Source organism: Symsagittifera roscoffensis, chromosome 7 (genome assembly GCF_963678635.1).
Source record: "Symsagittifera roscoffensis chromosome 7, txSymRosc1.1, whole genome shotgun sequence".
In the NCBI taxonomy this organism is placed as follows: Eukaryota; Metazoa; Xenacoelomorpha; order Acoela; family Convolutidae; genus Symsagittifera; species Symsagittifera roscoffensis.
Genome location: NC_087068.1, coordinates 6,940,963 through 6,967,040, shown reverse-complemented (window position 1 = coordinate 6,967,040; position 26,078 = coordinate 6,940,963). Strand labels below are relative to the sequence as shown.

The following is a 26,078-nucleotide window of genomic DNA, read 5'->3' as shown; positions in this document are numbered from 1 at the left end:
TTGGCCTTTTTGTGAGGTTCCGCAAGTAAAAGAATTCATTTTTGACTTATCAATGAGTTAAAGAGGGAGATAATGAAAGCAGAGTGTATACATTTTCAATTGAGTTGTTCTAATTCAATGTCATATTAACACTAAATAAAACACATGTTGGCGCTATGTTAATCCCAACAATGAGTCCAGTTTAAATTAAGTTATCTTAAATTTGCAATGTTTTTTAATAGCGCGAACCTAATTGAGATATCATCACACTAGACTTATTTCTGCTTACAGTTTGATTATGATTTTTCTTCATAATTCATGGGATCTTTTTAATTGGCATGGGATTTTATGGTATGGGCAATTTTTGTACAAGGGATCTTTTGGTATGGTATCTTTTGTCATGGGAGCTTTTGGTATGGTATCTTTTAACCTGACACCGATTATTCAACAGTGAAAAACCCTAAATGCAACCAAAAAATGATTTCGCTAATAATATTGAACAATTTGAATTGAAAAAGCAAAACCATTCAAAAAAAACTGGATAGCATGAAAGAAAACAGAGGGTAATAAAAAAGTCAAAAAGAAATAATACTAAGTGAAGAGCTGAAGCAATTTACTTTCGCTAATTTAAATTTAAATCTTCTAAAAAGTGGAGTCAATGAGTCGCTAATCGCTGATAGAAACGCAAATTTTCAGGCTAACAAAAACTTTATGTACTCATAAAATTTTTAGACGACAAAAAGCTAAATCTGAAAGAAAAAAATGGAGAAAAAACACTTCTTTTAAAATGGAATTGGGGTTTTGAGTATATCCACCTGGCTAATTTCACAAGTATAAAAGACGTAAGGCAGAATCAGGATGATTTAAATGAACTAGTTGATTACAGGAAGAAAAATTCGTACCTGCTTTAACACTGGCTAGTAAAAAACAACAACCCAGAGGCGAAGCGAAGCTTCACAAATTATGCGGTTCAATTTCCTCGCATAATCAGGTAGCCTAAATAATTATCGGAATGAATCAAGTGATTCAGCATACTAAAGCCCTTTCAGTCGTGCTTTGAATGACCTTTAAATATTTCAAAACAAATTTCCGGTGTCTAGAAAAACCGGTTTGAAATTTTTGATTTTCAGTCTTATTTCGAGCGAATAAAGATTTTTCGTCTAACTTAAGATAAGTTGCAGTAGGCTTATAATTGTTAGTTTTAAACCTAAATTAACTAAACAACTGTTACGGTGTTTTACTCAATTGAAATTAGTTACCGAAAAATATTTTAGCGTTTTCCTGGAAATGAAAATTTAAGAACTATAACAAAATTCTGCAAAAAAATTGAAATTTTTTTTTAGTTAACCAGCTAGAGGCCTAACACGAAGGTTAAAAATTTAAGGTTCACTAAGCTATAGCTATCATACAAGACATCGCCTTGTAAACTGCAGCGCACGTGCGAATTGAACCCGCAATCATATAATTGCTGGGCACCATCGCTACCGATGCGCCACAATGCCACAATTTATTTTTTAATTTTATAAATATTTTATGAGGAAAATTGTTGTTAAATTTACCTAATATACTTATACTAATCAAGTCTAGGCATTCATTTAGATTCTATCATCACAGCAAAAACAAAATACTTGCACAGCAACCGGCGATTCTTGTTGAGTTTTGAGACAGCCCATACATACGATCTATGGTCTCGTAGCTATGATTCATCGACTTTGTTTAGCGATTGGGTATGCAATCCAAAACGTGTTGGCCAGTGAAAATAAAAGTTTTCTTTTCATTTCGTTAATTAGAGAACAGACTGAGTGAGTACCTGCTCTGGTTCTGGTCGCTCTCAGCCAGTTTGAGGTTTTTTAAGTGCTCTTCTCTCTCCGCTTCCAATAGTTTAATTTCCCTCTCCTGGACTCTGATTCTTTCCATTGCGTCATGCTGGTAGGCAGTTCGATCCTTGTCGATAACACGATGATGGTTGATCAATTTATTCAACTCTGCCTCCACTAAAAAGAACTCTTTGGCACTATTAAAAAAATAACCAAACAAAACATTTATCAGGAAGCAAAAGTTAATGTAAAATTCAGCGTAAGCAAACACTAATTTGAAAATCTAATGCTTATTTGTTCACATAAACACGAGAAGCACTGTTCTGCACTATAATGCAACAATAAGTTGTCTAAAGGAGTTTATCGGACATTGAAACAGCTGGAAAGAGTTTTGAATTTCGTGAAAAAGAGTCTTACGCATTTGATCATTTTGATCATCGGCATCACTTTTTCCAGCAGATCGTGGGTGAGGCATATTTATGGTATCTGAAAAAAAAACGGGACAATACAGATCACGGAAGCCAAGAAAGCAAAAAAAGAACTAATATTATAGCGGAAATCGGTGACATGTTACAATTGTCGGAATTTTGAGTTTAGTGCATGTATTAAATTTGAAAACTTTAATGCATAAAATAGTCATTTCATTTTCACTCAACTGTACATGCTGCTAAGATAATTTTTGTTAATACATTACTCTGCCACATGAATTTTATTCAAAAATTCAATTTTCACGCTTCTTTCCCCAAAAAATTTGGCTTTGAAATAAATTATAAATACTGTTCGAAACTCAATAAGTAACGATCCAGTTATTTATTGTAAAAATCACCTGGAAATCTTTTCCACAAAAATGAAAATCAACTTTGAAACGCATTCCATGCGAGAGTAACGATACAACAATACATAACAGGAATGCCAATTTTATCAGGGTACAAAATTAACATCAAGTGTCTTTCATTACTCCCTCCAGTCAAAAAACGTTGAAAACGAATAGCTTCGAACGTATAATATTCAAAGTCGAAATGATATTTTGAACACGGAAGCGAAGCCAAAACTCGCATTAATGGTGACTAAGAAATTTATGACACGCGTTAAAAAATTTTGACCGTAAAAAACTGCATTACCTATTTCTCATTTTTTGAAAAATGTTAGAAGTATTTGAAGAGTAGCATAATTCAGCCATTCTGTAGCACACTTATGACACTTAACCCCATTTGACAAACTTAATTTAGGGAGGGAATAACTAGAGACAATTGTGAAAAGTAACTCCAGTTTTGAGATTTGGTTAAGATTGACTTTATAAAACTTAAAAAATTAAAACATAACTATATCTGTTGCTTTCTTGCAACTAAGAAGAAAAAAACAAAATTCTAAAGTGGTCCCAAAAACTGAATATCAAAAAACTTTTTGATAAAAGTCATAAAAATCAGCGAAACTTCTTGGAACTCATAAGTTGCACCCAATCAAAACAAAAATATTGTCAGTTATAGTAAAAATTGTTCAAATTACAAAACAAATCCGTGATATGTCAATTAAATCGACAAAAAACGGAAATAAAATACTGATAACAAACTCAGTTTGTGAAGAAGAATGTATTCCAATGAACTTCGTCATCACAAGCCTGGAAATTAACCCTGCACCAAGCGTGCCGAATAGTATGCTGACTCTGAAATTATGTAACTCAAGCTAACAATTGATGACGTGATTCTGTTAGACGAGTAGTTAACCAAAAGAAGTGGTCGTCCGATTCGATAACGCGTGCTTATCACAAGAGTAACTCAACCTAAGATAAAAATTTTTTATCTCAGGTGCTACAGCTAGGTGTTACACATCGCCCAGAAAAGAGTAAAGCGGAGCTTTGCTACACTTGCCTTGCGATACACTTAGAGGAAATTATGCCAACTTAGACAACTGCCAGTGTTGACTTAGCATTGAAACAAAACATCCGCGCGGTAACTTAACCGAAAACAAATTAGCGGGTATCAGTTAGGCCACAAAAATTGTTGCCACGAAAGACTTTGAGCCATCAGAAAACCGAGACTGTGATAATTCTACCAGGGGCGAAGGAATATACTACTGTTACATCCCACAACCGTTGCATCCCAACAGACCACGGAGGATTGTCAAACTCTTCTGGTCGCTTCTGATCTGTCTGCAGAGAGTCCGTAGTGGCTAACAATAAGTATCCGCAGGTATCTACTGCTTCTTCTGTGGATGTCCCAGCTTCTTCTGTGGATGTCCCATTCGTCATTCGAAAAAGGATGTATCGCACATATTGTTTTCCCAGTGTTTTCTTAGCCTCGATTTGAACACGTAGATGTAAAGGCTGGAAATTGAAGGCTCTGGTAGGGAGTTCCAGTCGTTAATGGCTGCTACAGTACAGAAGTTACTTCGATACAAGTTGTTGACTTTCTTGTTATCAATTTGCACGGGTTACCACGGGTACACAAAATCTTTTCGTGAGAGATGTTGCTAAAAATATGTCCGTATTCTTATGTCCGTACTCAATTTTCAAACTCTTCAACAATTTCTGGTTAAAACTGTCCTAAACCTTTCATTCACTCTAAGTTGCTGAATCACAAAACTACGCATAATTGAAATTTTCGACAAAAACTGATCTCTAATATGCGTATGAATCAACTTTTGTAAAATGATACGCTTAGAAGATCACTGTTTGGAGGAAGAACATTGGATGAACAGTATCAGCTTCTACTAGCGCGTTATTTAGCTTTGCAGCTTCATTTGAAATTAATGAGAACATAAATTTTTGTTTGGTTGAAATAAGGCAAGACAAAAAGGTAATACTTTCGCCTGCGCAAAATGTAGTAACAAGATTAGACGGGAATTCTCCTACCTATCCTCAGACCGTTCTCAGCGATCACTGGGCATCCAGACTTTGGTTTCATCAATTCTTTTTTATTTGATCTACTGTTGAAATTTAATTTTTTTTACCCTGATTATATGTTTTCAAAAAATTAACATTTTAAATCCGGAACCTCCCAACCGCGTGACGTCTTGAAAATTCTTAGACAACTCGGTTGCGTAGCCTTATTTAGACAACCGCGTATTCAGACACACTAGAATTCAGACTAATACTGTTTTAACCAATCAGAATCGAGACAAGGAAGAAATTAAGAAATAAATATTAATCATTTTGGATTATTTATGTCTTATCTCGATTCTGATTGGTTCATACAGTATTTGTCTAAATACTGACGAGTATGCACTCCAGTCAACTCTCAATTACGATTCCTGAGCGACCATGTTTTTCAACCCGACACTCACCAGACTGAAAAATTAACGAACATTTCGCCGCTTCACTCTAACGACACCTGACTCTTATTCTGTTAACTCTGTAAAGTAGCAAGCTTTCTTAGGTGTAAGTGGGAAAAATCTGAAAATCTTTTTCTCATTTTCTAGTCATTCTGTCTTTTCAATGACATTCGAAGAACTTTTTTTTTGACTAATTAACCCTCGCGCAACAATAAAGATTTGAAAAAAATTCAAATCAAACTTTGGTAAAAGAAAAACATGTTCATTAATTCTGTCTTAATTGAGGATAGAAATTTTTGTAGCTTTTCTTCGAAAGAGAAAGAAGACAATTTTCATTTGAGACAAAACAATGAGACAAAAGCCATCGTTTACCGCAAAAGCCACAAAAGCAATACCGATTGTTTAAAAAAAAAACATTAAAAAAAAACCAAATCACTAAGAGTGTAAACTCAGGTATTTTGACTGAAGTTGATTCAAAAAGTGTTCTTTCAATTTATTTTATTTTTTTTTCTTCAGCTTTTCATGTTGCAATGAGCTTCTCGTCAAAATTCGAATTTTCGAAAAAGAACAAGGACAAAAGATCATGAAAAAATTTTCTCGAATGCGGTAAAAAAAAAAAAAAAAACGCACGTGCAATATAGTTGATGTTTTTGCCTTTTGATTTCTACATTTTGAAAGAGAAAAATCTAATTTTTTTTCAAGTATACCTACGGGTGAAGGCTTTTTTGCCCCCCATTGAGTAAAACCAAGTCATGAGTCAACAACAACTGACGGAATCTCAGCTACCAATTACTCATGAAGTGCTGATTGAAACGGAGACAAATTTCAGAAATGCGCTAACAGCAAACAAATCGACGACACAAACAAAACAAAACAAAAGTGGGGATGTTGAAAAAAACCCTGGTCCTATCGAAACCATTGAAACAGTCTACGGTATCTGCTCAAAAAATTGTGCAAATCTTAAATTTGTTCATTTGAATTTTCAAAGTATTATTAGAAAACGGATGCAATTGAAAAAATTTCTTGATGATATGGGCGAAAACACAATTATAGGAATTTCCGAAACGTGGCTTAAAAAAGAAGATAGTGACAATTTATGGAATTTCCAACCTAGAACGCATGCGATGTTCAGATATGATAGGCAATCAGCGGTAAAAAAAAAAAGGCGGTGGCGTTTTGTTATATATACCAGTCAAATTGGCTCCGAAATTGAGGCCTGATCTAAATTTATTTGATAAAGAAAAATATGAGTCAGTGTGGGTTGAGTGCAAATCTACATTTAACATTTCGAGTAAAGAAAAAATGTTAGTTAATTTGTGTTATAACCCAAGCAGATCAAACTTTATTGATTTTTTGGAACAATTAACGCTTAACATAGATAATGCTTTTTCAGTTTCTAATAAAATTACGCTTTTGGGTGATTATAACATAAATTATCTGGATAGCAAAGAAAAAGAAAATTTAGATTCTATAATTATTCCATATGGATTGAAGGTTTTTTGTCCAAACGATGAGACCAGAATTAGTTCCTCAACAAAAACTCATATCGACTACATAATCAGTGACTATGAAACAAACGGCATTGAGTTTTGTTTTGATACACCTTATAAAACCGACCATTTTGCTTCATTTATTTTGACGGGTATAAAATGCGGCAAAATTTTACCGAGGATAATTACGACTTTCAATAAGAAAAATTATCAGAAAAATGAATTTTGCAATTCACTCTCCGCTCTTCCTTGGTATCTCTTATATCAATGTACAGACGCACAAAACATGTTCTCGACGATGATTTATTTAATTTCTTGTGCTCTACAGCAACATGCTCCTATCGAAAAAAAGTTTGTTCGTAATTTTAAACCAAAAAACGTGTTGAAAACGGAATGGTTCGATTCAGAATGTCAGCAATTGTTGACTAAGAAACAGAATTCACTCAGATCATATCGCAGTCAAAGCACAAGCGATAATTGGTCAAAGTACCAGTTTTTACGTAATCAAATGAGCAAATTGATTAGAAGTAAACAATTCGATCATTCAAAAAATTGTTTTTCACTTCTCAGCACTATCCAACAAAAATGGAAATATATTAACCAAGTTAGAGGTACATGTTCTGGCAACCATCGAATTACAGTTCTACGAAATTCCTTCAGTGAAATGATAACCCAAGACAAAAAAATTGCCAATCATTTAAATTATATTTTTTCAATTTTAGGCGAATTTTTCGGCGCTAAAAAGCCTCCGAATTACAACAAATCTGCCTCTGAATCTGCATCTTTTCATTTTCAACACATTACAGTGAAGCAATGCTTTGATATAGTTCGAAAAATCAATGTTGGAAAACCTCTCGGACCTTGTACCGTACCTGCTTGGGCAATCATTGACGGTCAATCAGTTATAGTTCCACATTTAACTTTTGTCATAAATACTTGCTTAGATGAGAACATTTTCCCGATCGAACTGAAAAAAGCAAACGTAACCCCTTTGTTCAAAAAAGATGACCCAATGGATGCAAAAAATTATCGGCCAATATCAATAACTTGTGCTTTTTCTAAAATTTTTGAAAAAATTTTACATGCCCAAATAACAGAACATCTTGACAAATTTCAAATAATGACACCATTTCAATTCGGATTTCGCAAAAACATTTCAACACAAGATGCTCTTGTTTATGTGACAGAAAGTATTCGAAATCAAATAGATTCAAAAAAAATCGTACATGCAGCTTTATTAGATCTGTCCAAGGCTTTTGATTCTATTTCGCATGAAGTTTTAATTGAAAAAATGCTTTCTCTCGGTTTTTCAAATGGAGCAAATGCTTTAATTGCTAGCTTCCTAAACAAACGTATTCAAAGAGTAAACGTCAATGGAATTTTTTCAGACTGGATTGAAATAAAACGAGGTGTCCCACAAGGAACGGTACTTGGTCCGTTGTTGTTCAATATTTATGTTAATGACATACAAGAGCGATTATATGAGGGTTGTACTTTAGTTCAATATGCTGACGACTGTATGGTTTTTTCCTCTTCTATAATTTCTGAGGATGCTTTGAATCGATTGCAAAAATCACTCAATAATCTAACGGAATTTTTTGCAGAGAACCAATTGAATCTGAATGCATCTAAATCGGAATTTATAACATTTTGTCAAAAAAATGATAGCAAAAATGTGGATACTGATAAACTAGTAATTAGTGGGCATTATGTAGCCAAAAAATCAGAATGCAAATATTTAGGCATAATTCTTGATTCAAGTTTATCTTTTCATGCTCAAATCAAAACAATTCTCCAAAAAATGGCCCAAGGGATTAAAACTATTGATACAATTGGACAACAACTGCCGACATTATCATTAGTTGCCTTGCTTCATTGTCTTGTTTTATCACATTTAGATTATTCAGCAATTTTTTTACAACAAATTAATGCTACTTTGATGCTATCTCTGGAGAAACAGTTGAACTGGGCGCTAAAAAGAACATATTTCAGATCGAATTTTAAATCTTCTTCCCTTCTTCGCATTAGCAAATCGTTCATTGGAATCGAGAAAAGAATTGAGTTAAAGTGTATAACATACTTATACCAATATCTTACAAACAAAAAGAAGGCTTTTGAAAATACACTGAGACTACCGACTGCCAATTATAGGCTCAACGAAAGAACGAAACAAATTATTTTTGACAAACATTGTTCGACTGCTTCTCTACAAAAATCATTTTTTCATTTGACTTCTAAAAAATGGAATTCACTGCCCATAATTTTGCGCAATTTAGAAAAATCGAAAACAGAATTCAAGAAAAAATCGAAAGAATTTTACGTGAGTGAATTGAGAAACAATCCTATATGTACTAATACAAATACGTGGCGTGATTACCGTTTTTGCTAGTTCTATATTTTTTAATTCAGTTTAATTTTTCACACATTGCTTGAAAGAGAAACTGTATATACTCTGTATATACGTTGTATAATTGGACTATCTGTAAAATTGTTTTTAATGTTTTATTACCAGCTTGTTCCTAATTCTTAAATCTTTAATTTTCTATAGTATCCGAAACTTCATATACTTTAATCAACCAATTTCCGAACTGTAACCGATTTTGTTTTTTTTTTGTTTGGTTTATTGCTTGTTTTCTGATGTTTTGTTTTTGTTCGATGTAACCAATGAATTTATAACCAATTTTATTATTTACACTTTGCTACACTGATGCCTCGGCTTTTTATTGTATAGTAATTCAAGTGTTCTTTCTTCTTCTTCTTCTTCAAATCCAAATAATCAAAATCATCCCCCCATTCTCGAGAGAAATTGTAAGGTCAGCTGAAAATCTGGCTCAGGCATATCGAAGTTGTGCTTCCGATATACTTAAACAATTCCCCACAACAATGCAACAGAAGATGACAATCTCAAAAACAATAACCGTGACGAAAGATGACCGCAAACTTCATACACTGACAGTTATTGCTCCCCCCGAAGCAGAGCAATTCATAACTAGCATCAAAAGCGAAGGAATCATTCTTCTTAACAGGACGGTATTTCCTATGGGATGCTTTCCAAGGTCTCATAGACCCAAGAACATTTACCCTAAACTAGCAAAAATCAAATTGTCGAACTTGCCTTATGTATGCAACGATATCGAAGCGAAATTAATTCTCCAATTGCCAGAAGACATAATTCATAGCCCCATATTCCAACGTGAGACCTGTATCGTAACTGAACCGGGTCAGTATGTTTACACAGGAAGAGCAATTTTAGAAGTTAAAATACAAAACGAAGAACAAGAGAAAAAGCTGAAGGACTGGTCTTATAAATCGAGAATGGATGGCTTCAAAATGTGGGAAGGTGTAGAAATCTCGTTTCACATACCTTCACTACATGAATGTCAAAAATGCAAGATGTCTGGACGCCAAGAAAAAGGTCATCACGATGATTGGTGTAACATAGGGAACCAAATAACCAAAAATCCAAATAATCACTACCCACAAAAACCAAGCTCCAATAATGCCAGCGACGAGAAAAACGATGACGAAACAACAATCGATAAGTTTTGTGATGGTACCGAAAATGAAGAAGATAAGAATGTTGAAGCACCACCATCTGGAGTTTTGATTGATGAATCTAAAACAAACAGTGCAGCTACTCCAAGCGAAGAAAAACAAAAGGATGAGGTTCTCAACAATCAGGTCGTAGATTTTCATTCTTACTCTGCAAAAGAAAAAAAAGACAAACTAAATATCGAAAATAACAAACGAAAATGTTCCTCGGACGGAAGAATGCTTACAAAAAGAGAGCGTGAAACTTCACCAACCTCTTGGTCAGTTTTAACACGGAAGAAAGGGCCAAAAATGAAATCTAAAAATAACGGAGAAGACTTGGTTGGAGGGAAGTTTTAGCAAAATTTTTATGTGCGAAAAACCAGATATTTTTTCCGTTAATATTTTTAGCATAGGAAATCCAGCTAAATTACACTCACTTATCAAAAAATGCCAAGTTTTAAAAAAATCACCCAGTTTCATTTTGTGCATTCAGGAAGCAATTTCGAAACTTAAAAATATACATTTGAGTTTACTGGATAAATATAATGTTTTATTCGATTTCATACCGGGCTCAAATAATTCTGGTGGTTTCTTAACGTTATGGTCATCAAACTTGAGTCCTGCTAAAAGAATTGCTTCAAGTACAGGTTTTCAATTGTTAAAGTTTGTCAAACTTGATTGGTTTGTTATCAACGTTTATGCGAACCCAATTTCATTCCGAGCAACTTTGAATTCCCTGAAATTAAGCATCAGATTTTTTACCTAACAAATCGAAAATTATCATGATGGGTGACTTTAATGCGCTGAGTTATGATAATATTAACAGTTCTTCAATACTTAAGTTAAATGATGCACGTATCAAACGATTTACCCAACTCAAAGAACAAATTCTTGACTGTTTTGGTTTTGTTGATTTTGCACTCAAGAATAATTTTTGTGATTATACACATTATGACAAACAACATAAAACTTTTGCACGCATAGATTATGTCTTCATAAAATTCGAAACAGAGTATGATTCTATGCAAAGCATTCAAATATCAATATCTGATCATTTGCTCTTACCCGTTTTTGTTAAGCCATCTAACTTGTATCAGCGCGGCCCTAGTTACTGGAAATTAAATGAAGAAATTTTAAACAACAACGCCAGCTTAATTCGTGAAGACCTAAAAAATTTTTACGAAAATGAATCACCAAGTAGTTACGAAAACTTTAAGCACAATTTTCGTGACCTTCTGAAGTTTATTCAAGAGAACAAAAAGCGTGTAGATCAGAAAGAACTTAATTTATTGAAGTATCACGAAAATGTTCTCAGAGATTGCATTCACAGCGGAAAAGGTCCGAACCCTAATTTGATTGAAAAATATCATTTGGTGCTGGAACATCTTCAAAAAGTTTCCAAGGAAAAAGATTTTTCAGATTATCTAAAAATTCAGAAAACACTCAGCTATACATTCGAGGGTGTTCCCAAATTTTGTAGTCAATGGACATCAAAGAACACAATTAATTCAATCAAGAGAATTCAAGTGGATCAGAACGTTTATCATACGGATGAAGATATTCTTAATCAATTTCGAAAGTATTTTTCAAATATTTTTTCAAATAGTTCTACAACAGACTCCGATCAACTACTAAAGACATTTTTATCAAAAAATAAACTCGAAAAAAATGAGAATGATGGCTATAATTACTTTACAGAAGATGAAATTCACTTGGCTATAAACAAACTGAATTTGAAAAGTTCGCCTGGACCAGACGGCCTTACTTCTAAGCTATACAAGACTTTCACGGATGAGTTTTGTTCGATTTTAGCTAAAGTTTTTAATCATTTTGTTCATGGTGGAAAACTTCCAAACAGCTTTTATTTAGCAATAATCAAACTGATCCCGAAATCTGAAAATGCCATAGCAGTACAAGATTTTCGCCCCATCAGCCTTATGAATACTGATGCGAAAATCTTTGCCCATGTAGTCTGTAATCGAATTAAAAATGACCTTTGCAAAGTTGTAAAAAACCATCAGCACGCGTATTTGCCTGGAAGACAAATGCACACAGCAATACGAAAATTGAAAAAAGCGCTTACTCCAGAACGATTGGCTACCCGAGGTTCATGTGCTGTAAAATTAGACTTTTCTAAAGCATTTGACAGAGTTGACAGATCACTTCTCATCAAAATTTTGAAAGGGTTAAACCTTGATGAGCTTTCAGTTAGAGCTATTGAAACTTTGTATTTAGACTCAAAAGCAGTAATTGAGATAAATGGCTTTTTATCAGCCAGCCTCAAAATTTATCGCGGTGTGAGACAAGGTTGCCCTCTTTCCGCATTTTTATTCATAGTTTTTATCGAACCCCTTCTTCAAGCAATTGAATCTACAGAAGCAATTGAAGGTTTCGGGATATTGTGCCCCAAACTAGTTTCATATGCAGACGACATAACTTGCCTTATCAAAATCCGATGTATTGACAGGTTGTTTCGCTTAATCGATACATTTTGCAAACAAACTCAAATGATGATTAACATAAGTAAAAGCGAAGTGCTTTCCATACCTGATTTATCACCCTATAAAACAGTCAAGGAAACAAAAATACTTGGTGTCTTGTTTTACACTTCCCAAAAAATTGAAAATATTGAACTATTGTTGAGTTCACAAATTCAAAAACATCGCGGGTTAATTTCACTTAGTAAATCTTTGAGGGCCAAATCATTAACACTGTCAGTTTATGTTCTCCCTAAGTTTTTTCATTTGGCTCGTCATACTACAGTTAACTTGGATACTGTTAGTAAATGCCAAGAATTATTAAATACAGAATTGAAAAAAACAAGCAGACTCGACATAAGAAAAGAAGTTTTATATCACCCCATCTTAGATGGTGGGATAGGCTTACCATGCCTACAACTTAAACTTTTTAGTATGAAAATTATCGATTTCTTTGCTTCTGATATGTCAGATCAAAATAGTTTATTACCAACAGATTCAATTTTACCGAAAGAAATCGAAAATTTGTTGAGAAATACGAATATCTCTATTGAAAAAAGTTCAAGTGATTTTGCAATATTTTCAAACAGTACCAATAGCCGTTTAATTATAACAATACAGACAAAATCGCGAGATGTTTATTATTTCTGCTTACAAAACTGTAGTTTTCATCGAGCTGCGATTTTCCGCTTGGGTTTTGCAGCAAACCGTTACCTCTGTTCAGAAGAAGAATTGATTAAATTTACAGGCAAAGTTTGGAAAAATTCAATGCTTGATGTATGGGAAAAAAACTTTCTTTATAAATTTGCATACGCTGTTTTTAAAGATCGAGAAAAGCGGTGGTTTTTATTTCTCGAGAATGCCCCCGAATGTTTCTATTGTAATTTAGAATGCGAAACATTCGAACACCTAATTTTCAGTTGTCCCTCGCTACAACCTTCAAGAAACATATTACAGATTAACAATTGGCGTGACGTTTTTGTATCAACCAACATTGCAAGACTTAAGTATGTTGTTTCGGTTATTCGTGGTGCATATTCAAAATCATCGACGTCATGGAAAATCAACTTGCAAACATTTGTGTCATGGGAAGTATGGAAGATGAGAAATACAAACTTCTCCTTCTGATATAAACTATAAGGAAATGTAAGACTTCAGCAACAAACCAGGATACCCGGTATCCGGTAAAAGTAATGTCAATTGAACAAATATGATGTTATTTGTTGCACATATTGATTATGAAACTCTTAACTAAACAAATTTAATTTAGAATTTGAAAAAAAAAAAAAAAAAAAAAAAAAAAAAGCAAAACGCAGGTGCAATATAATTGATGTTTTAGCCTTCTGATTTCTACATTTTGAAAGAGAGAAATCAGTTTTTTTCAAGAGTATCTCCGGGTGAAGGCTTTTTTGCCCCCATTGAGTAAAACCAAGTCATGAGTCAACAACAACTGACTGAATCTCAGCTACCAATTACTCATGAAGTGCTGATTGAAACAGAAACAAAATTCAGAAATGCGGTAACAGCAAACAAATCGACGGCAGAAACAAAACAAATCCAAAAAATTAAAGTTTTCCCCCCATTGTCGAAAGAAATTAAAAACTCAGCTGAAAATCTGGCGCAGGCTTATCGAAGTTGTGCTTCCGATATACTGAAACAATTCCCCACAACAATGCAACAGAAGATGACAATCTCAAAAACAATAACTGTTACGAAAGATGACCGCAAACTTCCTACACTGACAGTTATTGCTCCCCCGAAGCAGAGCAGTTCATAACTAGCTTCAAAAGCGAAGCAATCCTTCTCCTGGACAGGACGGTATTTCCCATGGGATGCTTTCCAAGGTCTCATAGACCCAAGAACATTTACCCTAAACTAGCCAAAATCAAATTGTCGAATTTGCCTTATGTATGCAACGATATCGAAGCGAAATTAATTCTCCAATTGCCAGCAGACATAATTCATAGCCCCATATTCCAACGTGAGGCCTGTATCGTTACTGAACCGGGTCGGTATGTTTTTTCTGTTTCACTTTAAGGTAATCAGTGAAACCATTATCACTTCCATATCCAGAAAATTCCAAGGATTTTGACTGGAATAGGTGATGAAGGGACTCCTGACTGTAACCTCGGTTACTATGATACTTTTGACCTTCTGATTACCTTTAAAATGAAAGAAAGAAAGAAAAAGAATCATAAAAAAAAGATTAAAAAAACAGGTAATCAGAAGGTCAAAAGTATCATAGTAACCGAGGTTACAGTCAGGAGTCCCTTCATCACGTATTCCAGTCGAAATCCTTGGAATTTTCTAGATATGGAAGTGATAATGATAAAAGAAGATGACAAGTGTTTAAGTCCTTTTCAATTAAAGTCGATACGGGTTACGTTTCTTCAATAAGAACACGCAACTCGACACGAGAAAATATAATATACAAGTGTTACAAATAAAAAATTTCGTCGAAAGTTAATTTGTCATTTATTGTTCCGAGTACGCAAGCGGCGTTCGCAATCTGTATTGCCAGGGAGGTTCTCTGTTCCTCAGTGCATATGCTTAGGTTCTTACAAAGCTTGCCCAAAAAATTCTGTGCTGGGGCCGGCCGCGCCCTGAATTTCAAAAGCTAGCGGTTGAAAAAGATTCCCATCATCTACAAGATCTTTATACTTGTCTTTTTTTTCGCTCTTCCGCTTCAGCGGCAGCCGTACAAGGGTTACAAACAGACCCAGCATTAATCCTACAAGGAGCTAAGGAGTCCACTACCGTTGCATCCCACAAGAGCTGCTTAGCAACAGCCCATGGAACGAGTGTCAAACCGTCTGGTCGCTTCTGATCGGTCCTTTAGAGGTGTCGTGGTTCTAAAACAGACGGAATGTGAGTAGTAGATAAAGTCTGCTTTATAAGGGCATTCAGGTTTGAATGCATAGAGAATCTCCCTGCACTTTTGAGGCATGAAAGACCATGTCAACCATCCTCGGTAACGTCTTTTCCGCACACGCATTTATGCCGTTCGCATATTTTTGAGCCTAATCGAAGTCCTATCGAAATTCTGAGTTGTTGGTTCGACAGTTTTAACCTTAAATTTTTGCACGAGATGACGTTCAACCATTGGGAGCCAAATCTATCCTGGAAAGCGTTGAATCTTTTTACGTCCGTTGGTTCGAGTCGTAAAATCAAGTCTGCAATTTCGCTGTCAAAAATTGGCTCCGTCCAATTTTTTTGGATTTCATTTTCCGGAGCCATTTCAATTTTTCCAAGTTCAAACCAGCGTTTAAGCGCATCATCATAAGTTCCACCCACATGCTCCCAACCAAAGATTCTGCTCAAGACATCTTTCGCTCCTACTGCTGAGGCTAAGAAAGCGGGTAAAGCGAGTAGACGAGCAGAAGAAACGCCCAAGCCACCTTTGCCTGCCGGGAGAACTGCTTGTAAAAACTGATTACCATCCATTTTCACGTTAGAGACCTTGCTTAACGTATTTCGTAGTAATTTGTCGTAGCATTCCAAAAAATCTTTTCGCAAAAAACAAGGACTCGTACGCAAAAAATAAAGGAGTTTTGGCATGCTAAAGCAATTTTTCAGGAGGTAAAAACCATAATGGGCGTCTAGTTTGTCTAGCGTCATCAATGACATCCGATATTTTTTCAAGCTCCCTAATTTTTTCGTCGAGTAGTTCTTTTCGGCAAAGTTAGCCGATTGGAGATCCTAAATTGAGGAGTTCTTCTTTTGGTTTATTTTTTATTTTGGGGCAAATTTTTTGAAATTGTGTTAAAATTGAATTATACGGTGTACTAGTAGTCGGTCCCAAAAAACAAAGTTCGCACTTCTCAGTGTTCAAGCTCACGCCGTAAATTTGCTCCGATTTCAAAATGTTTTAAGGTCCCGGAGTACTACCTTATAGTCGTCGGCTAAATTTCCGTCATCTAAGTACCAAAAGTTAGTTTTCAATTTCGACTGTTTGACTAATGTATGAATTGTTTCCGCAAAAAAGGGGTGGGGCTTCAGGATCATCTTGCTGAGTTCCGTCTTCTGACATTATGAAAGAGCTAACTAGGTTCACCATACACGCAATGGGTGTAATTATACAATTTGGGACGATTTGAATAAATATGATTCAGCATTGTTTCTGTATTTAGATACTTAAAGGCATTCTTAAAATCTAGTTTTGAAAGAACAGTGCATTTTGGACTTTCGTCGCGTTCAATATGTTTCGAAACGACTGTGCAGCTATTTCTGCTCCTGGTGTGGTACCGCATCCTGCCTGTACGTTTCCGAAAAATTTTGTCGCTCGGAGAGGGTCTTGCTTCCAGCGCATCAAGACGCGATGCGTCTCAGCGTGTTGCCTATGGCAATCGGTCTCAACCCTCCGTCTATCTTTATGAGGGCGATAAGCTTTGCGCCAAAAAAGAAAGGTCTTAGGGGTTCGGGTATTTTGCCATCTCCAATGAGGTTTATCAGCTTAGTAAGCGATTTCAGAAAATTAAATCCTGCACTGCCATTCGACTTACTAACAAGATCTTTAAAAATTTGAGGAACTTTTTTATCAGAACCTGCTGCTGATCCGTTCGGAAAGGACTTTATCGCTTTGCATAGATCGAAATCGGTTACGAAAAAACTATCCAAAATTTCTGGATTTGGAGCTGCAAATTTGGCTCGCTGAGGGTGCTAGGACAACAATTTTTGATAGTTATCAGTTGAAAAAGGAGCAATTTTGTCATCCGAAGCAGCAAGCCTTTTTCCTCCCTTCACATTTCCTTCATCGAGCTTACTACTTATTAGCTTTATTCTCTGCTCGAGGTCACTCAGAGGCGGGCTGGAAACTTGGGGATGCGGTTTTGGAAGTGAGACGTCATTTGCTCGAATTTTTTTATTTACCAAAGAACTCATACTTGTAGTCTGTTTGCGTCCGCTTCTTTTCGGTTGCTCCAAAAAAACAAGAACGACGTTAAAAAAATTAGCCATTTTGTAACATCTTCTACTTTGTAGACGATGTCATTTATGTTAACCGAAAGACTTTCTGCCAAGGGAACACGCGAGTTTTTTGGTACTCTCTTAAGTACTCGGACATTTGAGATGGCTGTATTAACTTAATTATCTAGCACTAAATCATTACGTATTGTTGCTTTATTAACTTATTTTACATCAACGCATAAAGGACACTGAAACCATTGGGTTTTCTTAGAGTCGCTAAGAGAAATATTTACACAACTGATATGATACCAACTAGAACAACAATCACATCTAATCGAATTTATCAGTCCTGAAGGTTTTATGCAATCTTTGATTGTACACTCTTTGTTGTTTTTCCTCATCTTGACGCAACATAAAGGTAAATAAAGGATTTTGACTGGCTTTAGGGGACTGAACTAACCCATGACAAGCAGTTAGTGGGAATTCTAGTATGTTTACTAAAAATCTGTCTTCCTGTGTCAACATACTGTTGGAGGAAGGTCAGTATGTTTACACAGGAAGAGAATTTTGTAGAAATTAAAATACAAAACGAAGAACAAGAGCAAAAGCTGATGGTTTGGTCTTACAAATCGAGAATGGATGGCTTCAAAATGAGGGAAGGTGTAGAAATCTCGTTTCACATACCTTCACTACATGAATGTCAAAAATGCAAGGCGTCTGGACGCCAAGAAAAAGGTCATCACGATGATTGGTGCAACATAGGAAACCAAAAAACCAATAAAGTAAATAATCAGTACCTACAAAAATCAAGCTTCAATAATGCCAGCGACGAAAAAAATGACGACGAAACAACGAGCGATAAGTTTTGTAATGGTACCGAAAATGTAGAAGATAAGAATGTCGAAACCCCAGAGTTTTGATCAATGAATCTAAAACAAACAGTGCAGTAACTTCAAGCGAAGAAAGCAAAAGGATGAGGTTCACAACAATCAGGTCGTAGATTTTCATTCTTACTCTGCAAAAGAAAAAAAGACAATTTAAAATTCAAAAATAACAAAACAAAATGTTCCTCTGACGGAAGAATGAGTACAAAAAGAGAGCGTGAATTTTCACCAACCTCTTGGTCAGTTTTAACACGGAAGAAAGTGCCTAAAATGAAATCTAAAAATTGGGGAGAAAACTTGGTTGGAGGAAAGTTTTAGCAAAATTTTTATGTGCGGAAAACCAGATATTTTTTCCGTTAATATTTATAGCATAGAAAATCCAGCTATATTACACTCAGTTCTCAAAAAATGCCAAGTATTAAAAAAATTGCTCAGTTTCAATTTGTGCATTCAGGAAGCAAAACTTTACTGGATAAATATAATGTTATGTTCTATTTCATACCGGGCTTAATTAATTCTGGTGGTTTTTTATCGTTATGGTCATCAAACTTGAGGTGTTCAATTGTTAAAAATTTTCAAACTTGATTGGTTTGTTATCAACGATTATGCGAGCCCAAATTCATTCCAAGCAGCTTTGAATTCCCTGAAAGTAAGCATCAGATTTTTACCTAATAAATCGAAAATTATCATAATGGGGGATTTTAATGCGCTGAGTTATGACAATATTAACAGTTCTTCAAAATTTTAGTTAATTGATGGACGTATCAAACGATTTACCCAGCTCAAAGAACAAATTCATGGTTGTTTTGGTTTTGTTGATTTCGACTCAAGAATGATTCTCGTGATATTACACATTATGACAAACAACTTAAAATTTTTGCGCGCATAGATTATGCTTTTTTTTGAAATTCGAAACAGAGTATGACTCTATGCAAAGCACTCAAATATCAATCTCTGATCATTTGCTCTTACACGTTTTTGTTAAACCAACTAATTTGTATCAGCGCGGCCCTAGTTACTGGAAATTCAAGGAAGAATTTTTAAAAAACAACGCCAGCTTAATTCGTGAAAATCTAAAAAAAAAATTTGAACATGAATCACCAAGTAGTTACAAAAACTTTGAGCAAAACTTTTTTGACCTTCTGAGGTTTTTTCAAGAGATCAAAAAGCGTGTAGATCAGAAAAAACTTGATATATTTAAGTATCACGAAAATGTTCTCCGAGATTGCATTCACAGCGGAAAAGGTCCAAAACCTAGTTTGATTGAAAATTTTCATTTGGTGCTGGATTCAAAAAGGTTCCAAGGAAAAAGATTTTTCAGACTATCGAAAAAACTCAGAAAATTCTCAGCTATACTTTTGTGGGTGTGCCCAAATTTTGTAGTCAATGGACCTCAAAGAACACAATTAAATCAATCAAGCGAATTCAAGTGGATCAGAACGTTTATCATACGGATGAGGATATTTCAAATATTTTTTCAAATAAATCTACAACAGTCTCCGCTCAACTACTAATGACACTTTTATCAAAAAATAAATTCAAAAATAATGAGAATGATGGCTATAATTACTTTACAGAAGGTGAAATTAACTTCGCTATAAACAAATTGAATTCGAAAAGCTCCCCTGGACCAGACGGCTTTTCATCTCGGCAATATAAGACTTTCACGGATGAGTTTTGTTCAATTTTAGCTAAAATTTTTCATCATTTTGTTCATCGTGGAAAGTTTCCAAACAATTTTTATTTACCAATAATCAAACTGCTCCCAAAATCTGAAAATGCCATAGCAGTACAAGATTTTCGCCCCATTGTAAAAGAATTTAAAAAGACCTTTACAAAGTTGTAAAAAACCATCAGCACGCGTATTTGCCTGGAAGACAATTGCACACAGCAATACGAAAGTTGAAAAAAGCGATTACTCCAGAACGATTGGCTAACCGAGGTTCAAGTGCTGTAAAATTAGACTTTTCAAAACAATTGACAGAGTTGACAGACCACTTCTCTTCAAAATTTTGAATGATGGATGAGTTTTCAGTTAGAGCTATTGAAACTCTCTATTTAGGCTCAAAAGCAGTATTTGAGATAAATGGTTTTTCATCAGCCAGCATCAAAATTCGTTGCGGCGTGAGACAAGGTTTCCGCATTTTTATTCATAGTTTTTATCGAACCCCTTCTTCAAGCAATTGAATCTACAAAAGCAATTGAAAATTTCGGGTTATTGTGCCCCAAACTAGATTCATATGCAGACGACATAACTTGCCTTATCAAAATCCGATGTATTGACAGGTTGTTTCGCTTAATCGATACATTTTGCAAACAAACTCAAATGATGATTAACATAAGTAAAAGTGAAGTGCTTTCCATACATGATTTATCACCCTATAAAACAGTCAAGGAAACAAAAATACTTGGTGTCTTGTTTTACACTTCCCAAAAAGTTGAAAATATTCAGCTATTGTTGAGTTTTCAAATTCAAAAAAATCGCGGGTTTATTTCACTAATTAAATCTTTGAGGGCCAATTCATTAACACTGTCAGTTTATGTTCTCCCTAATTTTTTTTAATTTGGCTCGTCATACTACAGTTAACTTGGATACTGTTAGTAAATCCCAAGAATTTTTAAATACAGAATTGAAAAATCAAGCAGACTCGACATAAGGAAAGAAGTTTTGTATCACCCCATCTTAGATGGTGGAGTAGGCTTACCATGTCTACAACTTCAATTTGTTAGTCTGAAAATTATCGATTTCTTTGTTTCCGATATGTCAGATCAAAATAGTTTGTTAGCAACAGAATTTATTTTCCCGGAAAAATTCAAAATTTTGTTGAGAAATACGGACATCTCTATTGAAATAAGTTCGAGTGATTTTGCAATAATTTCAAACGTTACCAATAGCCGTTTAATTATAGCAATACAGACAAATTTGCGAGATGTTTATTATTTCTGCTTACAAAACTGTAGTTTTCATCGAGCTGCAAATTTCCGTATAGGTTTTGCTGCAAACCGTTACCTCTGTTCAGAAGAAGAATTGATTAAATTTACAGGCAAAGTTTGGAAAAATTCAATGCTTGATGTATGGGAAAAAACTTTCCTTATAAATTTGCGTACGCTTTTTTTAAAGATCGAGAAAAGCGGTGGTTTTTATTTCTTGACAATGCCCCCGAAGGTTTGTTTTGTATTTAGAAAGCGAAACCTTCGAACACCTAATTTTCAGTTGTCCCTCGCTACAACCTTCAAGAAACATATGACAGATTAACAATTGGCGTGACGTTTTTGTATCAACCAACAATGCAAGGCTTAAGTATGTTGTTGCGGTTATTCGTGGTACATATTCAAAATCATCGACGTTATGAAAAATCAACTTGCAAACATTTGTGTCATGGGAAGTATGGAAGATAAGAAATGCAAATTGCTCTTTCTGATGAAAACTACAAGGATATGTTAGACTTCAGCAACAAACCAGGATACCCGGTATCCGGTAAAAGTAATGTCAATTGAACAAAAACTGTTAAGAAGTAGAGGGTAGATGTATCAAGCGTACCAGGATACTCTGTATCCGGTACTAAAAAAGTATTTTAAGCACAAGTCACAGAAAGAATAAAAACAGTTTGCCGATAAGGACACCCAGTATCCGTTTGAACAAAAATTGTACAGAAGCAGTTCAGAAACTATCTAGACGAGCTCTCAACAATTTAGAAGGTGTTTCTTGTGTTAACAATTAGGTTACTAACTCAATGAGTTGTTTTCGACAAATATGATGTTATTTGATGTACTTATTGTTTATGAAACTCTCAACTACAAAAAAACTAATTTACAATTTAAAAAAAAAGATTAGTTTTTTGTGAAAATCCTGACTATGTGTTTTCGCACATAGTTGCGAAAACGTTTGAAATTTACTTTTCAGCAAAAAAAGTGATCATCAGGATCAAAGACGTATAGCAGTAGTAGGTACCCCTGATGCCCAGTGGAAAGCACAGTGGCTGATAATAGTTGCGAAAACGTTTGAAATTTACTTTTCAGCAAACAAAGTGATCATCAGGATCAAAGACGTATAGCAGTAGTAGGTACCCCTGATGCCCAGTGGAAAGCACAGTGGCTGACATAGTTGCGAAAACGTTTGAAATTTACTTTTCAGCAAAAAAAGTGATCATCAGGATCAAAGACGTATAGCAGTAGTAGGTACCCCTGATGCCCAGTGGAAAGCACAGTGGCTGATAATTGAGAAGTTAAGGATTGACGGCTTCACTCAAGGCGAGTGGCCCATAGTCACAGTAGAACTGCCTATTCTTGTCATTATGGTTGGCAGGATAATTGGCAAGCAACGCAAAAAGGTCCTAGAATTGCAGCGGGAATCACATGCAATCATTGAGGTTCCAATGGCTAATACTCTAGAGGATATGGGTTGCTCCTCGTGTAATAAGTCCGCATCATTAGCTAATTGTGCAATGCTGTTGAATGGCATGATCCATCATGCAGACTGTAAACAAAACAGTGACGTGATGTTGGTCAAGTTGCTCGGACACTTCTGGGCCCTTCAGAGTGCACAGGAGAAAATGCGAAGCATAGCTCAAAAGGGCAAAGCCAGTCCAGGACTCAGTGGATTTTTGCCAGGCGTCGGTGACCCTCATGTGAACGCTTTTCCGAACATGGGTACGCCTGTTACGCCTAAATCGCCTGCCACAATAGCTGCCTCAGGGTCATTTATTAACGCAGCAGTAAAAATGGCCGGGGGTATGTCGTTGGGCGCCTCGGCTGCTCCAGGAGCACCGACAATGTCCGCTGCTTCAGCTCAACAACTCATAGCAACTTCGAACAACTGTGTTGCTGCTAACTCAAATGGTTCAGTATCTAATCACGCGAACACAATTGCCTCGCCAGTGATCAATGTCTCTGCTGCGTTAGGAAAATTTTGACGTTATTACGTTGAATGAAATGTCAAAAATGCTTGTCTGCAAATTGTGTGCCTAGTGATTTTCTTGCAGGTTTTGCAGATTTTTTTTTAACGAAAATGCTACTCGGCATTTTCTTTAAGTTTATATTTGATCAGAAACATTTCTTCATTTCAGTGACCTTATATCTTCGTTTTGTAGAATTTGATACGAAAAGATCTGAAAATTGTTTTAGCCAGTTTCAGCGAATGCTTATTTTGAAAGAATGTAATGAAGAAAATATGTAATGCTTGCTATTTTATTACATCTAACTGGGTTAAGTTTTTATAATCATCTGGCTGAGTCAATTTGTTCCTGATCTGACGTAACTGATAATTGATTTGTAAAGCCAGTACAATAAACTAATTGCTGTAAGTGATGATTTGTAAATCGTGTAGTAGAACCTGCAACAAAACATTAAATGTGTTCGCTTTGCCTTATCTTTATATCTCCTCAATTTACTTACCAACTCCACTTTCCAAAGTGTACTCTTCTTCCTCCGTCCGTCGCTTGGCTCGCCCACTGCCGAATCACAGGTTCTAACGTGGCGGCGGCGGTGGTTGCGGTGATGTGCGTTGGTAGCCACTGCAGCACAGCTGCTGCTGCCTCTTGTTGCCACACAGCTTTTCTCTTTTCTCAAGTATAAATATGTAAATTTACATTTACTTATTCGATTATTATCCGTCGTTTCTGAACGCGACAACTTTCTTGCCTGGACATGTGCTTTACGTGCTACGATGAAGTTTCATTTGGCGTGCAATTGGACATGTCATGTTCGTGACATGCATTGTAAAGGTAACCGGATAATACCACCCACTGACCCACTCATATATTTGTACTTGATTGATGTGACGATTGATTTAAGGATTGTATTCTAAATTGAATTTTCCTCACCTAAAAAAAACAGCAACTAATTAAACACGTGCAGTGTTGTTGACGTTTTTGCTTCGGCAGTTTGGGCAAATTAAAAGAAAGAAAACTATGTTTAGTTTCAAGTATACCCGGCTGTAGATATATTTACCCCGAGTCTAACTAAAAGCACGCGTCAACATCAATTGATGGAAATTGTTTTGCAAACGAAATTGTCAAATCTGCCGAAAACCTGCTACAGGGATATCAAAGTTGCGCTTCCGCCCGGAAGTACCTATCGACGGAAAATAAAGCTAGGTTCTAAAACGACTGGCTAGCGTCTAATAACAGCTCTACATGCTTTGTAGATACAAAATCATCATCTCGATCGAAGATGGATCAACCCTTTCCCTCAACTCCTAGCTTCTCATGGATGTTATTATTTCAATTCAGGACATGACAAGAAACTAAAAATTCTTAGAAACAGAGATCTATAGTTTTCTACCGAGACCACTGCGGATTCTGGAATTCGGGCAAATAACAGTCTTATTTATTCCCGAAAGGCTGGACACGTAGTCTCAATACCCTTCCTGGTTCTCGGGATTCGTCTTGTAGCGATTTTAGCGGTACAATCGTTGCAACCCAGAATGGTCTTCTGATAGTTGTTTTCTACTTCAATCTCGATCTGTATCGCACAATTGCCGTTCACCGTTTCTCTCAACGAGTTCTGTGTTGTGTTTTTCGACCTTTCAGTTAACGCGAAAAATAAAATAGTCAAGTGTCTTTCACGCCCAAATCGAAAATTTAATAATTTACATGTCACCTCGAACTTACCATTTCCATTTCGTCAAATTGAACAATTAACACAGTTAACACTCCAAAATCGTCAATCTTCCCAGTCAGATGTCACAATAAATATTCGAATCAGAACATGCATTTTGGCACATTCTGGTCGAATGTCAAATACTCCCCGGACAGCCCGGTAAATGTCCTCATTGAGTCTCGTAGTCTTCATCAAATTGGTACAGTGCCATTGAACGGAATTTACAAAAAGCATCAAATCACTTACTTTTATCCACATCACATCGACTCACCGCAGAATACAAATGGCATCACGCTACACTATTATAGCCTTCCAAATTCTTTCACTAATCTGAACTTAAGATAAAACTTTTTTTCTGACTTCTAACGTCAATGCCCCGATTTAAGAATTTTTCACCTAGGTTTAAAAAGTGTTGGGACGAATGACAGTTCTGCCAACGAACAAGCTAAAATTATCCTACAATGCTTCTTGCCTTCGGAAATTTAGTTGTTATTGGTCCTAAATATTAAAATTAAGGAACCCTGTGGATAGAAGGAACAATGAAAGAATCTACCGCTTCAAGAGATTACCCAAGCCTTTCATGTCACCACAAAGTGATCAGTCGTCTTAGTTAATTAAAAACAATCATGCAGGCTAGAATATTTAATATACTCTCCACTCAAGCCTCTCTAAATAAATAGTAAGTGTCTCTAAAGCCATCAACTAAAATCACAATGCAAATTTATAAATGCAACAATTTCTTTAATATTCAAAATTCAATTAAAAGTTTTCTTTTCGGTTTCAATTGCAAGCTTAGTTGCTATGTTTCTCATTTGAGTTTTTGACACACAAAGCAAATCTCTCCTTCACATCTTCACTTAACATCTTCTCCTTCAATACTCCGTAGGCGTTTTTTGTCGATTGTTCTTTTTCACTTGAGCTTTCAGCCATCGTATCGTCATCATAACTCCCACTATCACTCTTGCTATGGGTTGTGATATATCTGGTAAACCCATGGAGAGCAGCTCTCCACAGTCCCAGATCAACACCAGGTTACTGCGCCCGGGATACCACGAGGTTTGTAGCAAGCACTGGCAGGGGAACTCATCATGTCAACATGACGCTCCTCCTATTACGCTTTCC

At 35.6% G+C, this 26,078-nt stretch overlaps 1 protein-coding gene across 1 annotated transcript in view; it reads right to left on the bottom strand.

The window, feature by feature from the left end:
* The window catches only part of LOC134851742 (coiled-coil domain-containing protein 63-like), a gene marked incomplete in the record, with an annotated part of 375,128 nt that overhangs the window by 31,670 nt on the left and 317,380 nt on the right, over positions 1–26,078 (bottom strand). The window contains 2 exon segments of the mRNA XM_063867960.1: positions 1,790–1,973; positions 2,214–2,284. Of these exon segments, the coding sequence (XP_063724030.1) occupies positions 1,790–1,973; positions 2,214–2,271 (242 nt within the window).